At 42.8% G+C, this 6,000-nt stretch overlaps 1 protein-coding gene across 11 annotated transcripts in view; it reads right to left on the bottom strand.

The window, feature by feature from the left end:
- Window positions 1-390: 390 nt before the first annotated feature.
- The window catches only part of LOC309561739 (plasma membrane calcium-transporting ATPase 2), a 335,901-nt gene continuing 330,291 nt past the window's right edge, over window positions 391-6,000 (bottom strand). For 8 of the 11 annotated variants that reach the window (XM_082265742.1, XM_082265743.1, XM_082265740.1 and 5 more), the window contains one exon: window positions 391-922. In XM_082265742.1, coding sequence (XP_082121868.1) covers window positions 611-922 — 312 coding nt within the window. In that variant the 3' untranslated portion in view covers window positions 391-610. The remainder of the gene's footprint in view (window positions 923-6,000) is intronic. The other 3 variants (XM_082265747.1, XM_082265741.1, XM_082265749.1) reach the window with 2 other exon arrangements.

Raw genomic sequence — 6,000 nt, 5'->3', positions numbered from 1 at the left:
ATATATAAATATATATATACTGTACATACATGCGCGCACACACACACTCACACTCACACGCACCTCTCCTACAGAAATGTTTTGTATATGCTCCTTCGTCATTTTGGGTGCTGTAAAATCCCCTGTGCAAGTCGAGCTTTGCAACTTCAAAAAATAGTATTTGACTAGAAAGGTCTGAGCACGAGGTCTTTGCCTTGTTAGCAGTTTTGTGGCTCATGTGTCAGTTAACCAGATAAATACTGTTGTCTGGGGAAAACTCTTTCTCTTTCTTGTCTTTCACATCCCTGTGCAAGGAAAGTCCCAGAAGTGTATGTAAAAAAAAAAAAATCAAAGCAGTATAAGGAGGGATTGTTAGTGTACATTCATGCAGGAACATGGTTGGATAGTGTCTTTGTTTTTTTTTTTGTTTTTTTTCCTAGTTTGTCTTTCTGTTTTTATTTCCGGAGGCAGCAGCATCAGGCCGTCATGAAAAACCCGCCACATTCTCACTGCCAGCACTGCTTGGACACGCAGCTTCCTCTGCCGGGCCTCCAAAATGTGAAAACATCTTACTGAGCCAGACACAAGTATTCCTTGTTTTTGGTGATTAAGGAAGCAGTGCCATCTCCCACTAAAGGGACGTCTCCAGGCTGTGAATGGGGCTCCCCGGGCTGGAAGAGGTAGCTGATTTGCTGGTCTCTGTAGTGAGGTTTATCCCGCTGTCAACCGCATTGTTGTTCTTGTTCGGTGAAGGGGGCTGGCTAGAGTTTTGTTTCAGGGCAGGATCTTCCTCCAGATCTGTGTCATCAATTAGAGGGATGTGAGGCTGAGAATCTTCTATCTTAAACTCTGGATGGGTCATGAAGTTGTGAATGGAAGTTCGAGAGTCCGGTTTTTCTAAACCTTCATAGAGAGAGCTACGGAATGCCTTCACGACGCGGATCTGTGTGAAGGGAGTTGGGAGAAGAAAAAAAAAAGAAAAGAGGATGAAACACACAAAAGCGATAAGCCTCATCATTTCTACACTATGAATGGAAAGGTAGGAGTCGTAAGAGGCCTCACAGCACAGCAGCTATTAGAAAAGGGCAGAACAGGCAACACAAGTTCAGAACATCAGAGGACAAGGCAGCTCAGTGTTGTGCTTTCACATGTCTAAAATATTATAAGTCTACGTGGATTATTGGCCACCATAAGGGTCTTTGTGATCAATACCAAATGGATGAAGCTGGAATTAATCCTGGGGTAGTGCTAGTGGTGCATGGCCATGGTAAACAGTACAAAAGGAGGCCAAGGGGTGGGTTTGTGATGATCATAAAAACCTCTTCTATGGTTACCTTCCCTAGATTGAGCAAAGAAACAAGGCACTCTACCACCTACTCCACCAAAACCAAGGTGGATGGAGGATAATAGTGGATGGGTCTTTAACTGTCAACAGAGATAGTGTTTATGCGGGAAGCCCTCCTGCCAGGCCATTATCTTCTCCCGCGGGGAGGCGGGGAAGCCATCCCTGTGGGAGAAGACAGTGATTATCACTAGTGGCTCTGGCAGCCGCTACTGATAATCACAGGGGAATCCGGCAGGCTGGTTGTACCCAAGTTGGTTGATCGACTGATCAACTTTTTACATTGAGCCTGCCCATTAACGGTTCGAATATGGCCAGTTCTTGCTGAACCGGCTGAGATTCGAACCGTGTATGGCTGGTCTTAGCTGTAGACTGAGGTCAACCTGTTTTGTTATTTGGCCTACTGTTCTAGGAGAGATAAAGCGTGTTTTGTAACATTTTCAATAGTAGATGAAATGCTACATAGTTACATAGTAGTTGAGGTTGAATAAAGACAATAGTCCATCCAGTTCAACCTGTGTAGGTGTGTGTGGCTGTAATCATCTCACATACCCCTGAATGTCCTGATCCTTGAGATGTACGTCTAAGAGTCTTTTGGAAGCCACCATACTTCCCGCAGAGACCACCTCTTGTGGAAGAGAATTCCACAATCTTGTAGCCCTAACAGTAAAGAACCCCCCACGTTGCCTGAGGTTAAAACGCTTCTCCTCTAATCGCATTGTATGCCCTCTTGTCCTCATGCAATCCCTTCGACTGAACAGCTTTTTTTCTAAGCTGAGATCCCCATTGAGATATTTATAAATTGCTATCATGTCCCCCCTCAGGCGTCTCTTCTCCAGGAAGAATATATCGAGTGAATGCAGACGCTCTTCATAATTAAGGTCCTCCAATCCCCTAATCAGTTTAGTTGCCCTTTTCTGGACTCTCTCCAGCTCCAACACATCCCTCCTGAGGACTGGCAACCAGAACTGGACAGAATACTCCAGATGCGGTCGGACCAGAGTTTTATAAAGTGGAAGGATTATAGTCTTATCTCTGGAATACATCCCTTTCTTTATGCATGCTAATATTCTGCTGGCTTTGGCAACATAGGCAGGCGTGCTGAGTGCTATCTAAACAATTGTCTGGAACCTCAGCCTAGAGGGTTGCATATGAGTATCTTTTATTTCATATTGGTGTATATTATATGTTTATTGTATTGTCTTGATTTGACTTCACTTATACAGTGTCATGGGAGAGCTTACATGGCCATTTGTTTATACTTTTATTGTTGCCAACATTTGTGGTGGGTACAAGGTCTCTACTGTTTGGAGGCCCTGGGGTGGATTTGGAGGGTTGGTGGTTTAGGGGTTTACTTTGAAACTTGTATGTAACCCACTTGGATTCTTTGTGTGTTTCTTTCATTTATTTTTGTACTGAAATGTAAAAAACTTTAGCATTTTTCTACTCAATGAAAATGACTTGACTAAAAAAAAAAAAAAAATTATATAATAAAACACGTCACACAACTGGTTATTACAAAAAAACAGATATAATCCATGGACATAGAGTGCGACCATCAATTTTTTTATCTTTTAAGGGATCATCATAAGCCGCCATACATAATACTCTTGGCGATGATACTACTTGGTTTTGGTGGACTGGGGTGGTAGTTTGCCTCTTTTTTTTTGGCCGTGGTAAACCATTTTCAAATTCAACAAAAGAATACACTCTAATGGAGCAGAAAAAACTGCAGACAGGAAAAGCAGAGAACAACACTGGCATGGCTGATGAGTCCAAGAATGGAGAGATGTCCAATATGGGGGGCAGCTTTCATTGAAATCAGAAAACAAGGACATGAAATGCTTTTCTCTCAACGTCCTGAGGAAAGCAAGAGGCTCATTTTAATAAAGAAATACATGTATAATGGCTCTTTGTAAAATCTTTCAGTTACTAATAAACATGCTTTATTCTTCAAAGTGCTATGTGTCCTGGTATCTCAAGTGGAACTCCAGGAAATAAAAATGTTATTAAGACTGTGGAAGACTTGGAACCTTTGTTAGGTCTATTGTAGTATGCTGTCTGTGTGTGTCGGTAGATTTCCCCCTCCCTTCCTGTCATGGTGACAATATTGTTAAGCCTCGTACACATGCACCGATTGTTGGCCGTGAATTTTCGGCCAACGTCCGATCGGCCAATTGTCGGCTTTTCGGCCGAACAAAATCTGGTGTGCATGCTATAAAATTTTTGTTGCCTGTCACCACAGCGGCCGATTTTTCGTCAGTCAGTACAGATTTCGGCAGACAAACATCAGATGAGCAAGACTGGGCATGCTCAGAGAAGAAAAAACACAGGGAAAGTTAACCATCACATGACATCACTTCTGAAGTTGGTTGTTGTTGGCTGAGAAAATTCGTGTGCAGTCTAGAGCACATTTCAACCAACACAACAACACTGGACAAAAGACGGCCGATCGGTCGGCCAACAATCGTTGCGTGTGTACGAGGCATTAGTAAGGAGAAAATCTTCCCAATGAGGACACAACAGCAAAAAGAAAATACTTTTAGGCTAGAAACTTTGTTGGCTTTTTGTTTTTATTGTGGCCTGTGTCCTTGTTCAATGGATTTCCCCTTTCGTTCTGTCATCTTTGTCACTAGGACAGGAAATGATGGAAAAATCTTCCCAATGAGATTCCCACACACCAATAAAAAGCTAATGGAGGTTCTAATAAGTGTTGTTACAGATTTGGTAAACCATTTGAAACTTTTTGGTTGGGTTACTTTATGCAGCTCGTTAACTCTTATTCTAGAGCTTTGGAGGTTCCCATGAAGGCTTTTATACATCTAGGAACCTGATTCTGCCTTTGAAGTGACATCCTAGAAAAGCAGTAAGATAAGACTTAGGATACATGGAGTCAAATGCAAAACAGAAAAGCACAGCAGCCACAAGCAGACAAGGAACAAATACATGCCACAGCATACAGAAGGGTCACAGGTACAACTAACACAAAGGACTGGCACAGCACAGCTACAAATTGGAGGCCTGGATAATGTGAAACACTGAATGTTTCATATGTAAAAGTGTTATTATATATTTTTTCATTTTCTCATGCACAAAAGGTAAACACTTGAGTATAGGCCCAACGTTCCCTCCAGCAATCTTAGTCCTAGTTGTCAAATAGAAGGTGTTTTTTCAAGAAGGTGTAACTTGGTTCCAGAGTGATGACCTCTAAAGAGGATAGAATCTAATCACTGAAAATGTGCTTCAGAGGACCCCAATGAGATAGTAAACTAAAAAATGGCTTCAAACCTTGGAAGAACAGTCGCTTAAGACACGTATACCTGATACTTGGGCTGTCCTATTCTGGGACTGGCTGTAGGGGTTTGATTAGATTTAGAGCCCTCCAACAGTTGCTTTGAATTCTGAGGTGTCGGAACTTGAATGTCACTGCCAAAACTGTATCACAAACCAGCTGCCATGCATGGAAAGCTTTTTTTTAGTCCCCATTCACACTAGCGCGACTTGTCAGGCAACTTGGTCGCCTGACAAGTCGCGGTGGGTCGCCTGCCATTGATTAGCACAGGACCCATTCTAATAGGAGCGACACAAGTCGCTCCGACTTAGAAAAAGGGTCCTGTACTACTTTGGGGTGACCTGGAGGCGACTTGCATTGATATGAATATGAAGTCCGTGCATGTCGCGCTGAGGTCACGGTGCACGCTGTGCACTGCGACTTCACAGGTCGCCCCAGCAAGTCGCGTCGCCCCTGTCTGAACGGGGTCTAAATCAACGGTATTGACCTAAGGAGTGTCTTTATTTACAAACTGGAGAGGTGTTTACGTGCAGGACAGGATAAAAAGCACCCATTTTTTTAATGTCCCCAAGCTTGGGATAGAGCTATAAAATCCAGTGGACAGAAGACCACGTCATATCTAATACCGCTTATAACTGGGAACCTGAAGGGCTAAATGCCAGGAAACAGACACTGAGGGAGGAAGAGCGACACTGACAGACAAGGATAGACAGGCCCCTGTACTAACGGGAGCACAGACAACAGCACAAAGACAAAAATAAACCTCTGGGGACATGGAGGCTACAAGACAGACATGGATAATAATATTCCGCTACACGCAATTCTCTTCTTCTCCGACAGCTGGAACAAATAATCGTAATAAGATCTTCATCCAATGCCCGCTGCCAGCCCTGTAAGTTAGACTGGTAATACTGACAGTGCTGGAGAAAGAAATACATTCACTTTGTGTCATAGATTCTACAAGTTAGTGGTTGCCTATCATGACTTGTACAAGAGGCACCTTACTTATCGTGTTGTCTTTTGTTTTTCGTAATGCTATCACTACAGTTAAAAAGTGTCAGTCTGTTTCTATGATGTGTAACATCTCTGCATTGTTGGGACATCAAGGATGATAGAAAGTAGAGGGACACGGGGCATATCAATCAAAATAGCCCAGCTTTCTTTCAAAGCAACACGCGACCAAGAAAGAAGTCACATGCCTGGTGGCATCAAAGAACACAGGGTCTTGTAATGTAATCACAATGTGGCAATCACTGGAGCATACTGTAGGACCCACTTTACTGGTGGAAATCATATTACAGCATAGGATATGAAGCTAGTTTGTGTTCATATTATGCACATGTCCTGCATTTATACTCTTTTAGGAAAAGATGAAGAACATCATGAT

Source organism: Pelophylax lessonae (assembly GCF_965119305.1).
Source record: "Pelophylax lessonae genome assembly, chromosome: 8".
Taxonomy (NCBI): domain Eukaryota; kingdom Metazoa; phylum Chordata; class Amphibia; order Anura; family Ranidae; genus Pelophylax; species Pelophylax lessonae.
The sequence above is the reverse complement of the archived record's forward strand: the minus strand, read 5'-3'. Positions and strand labels throughout refer to the sequence as shown.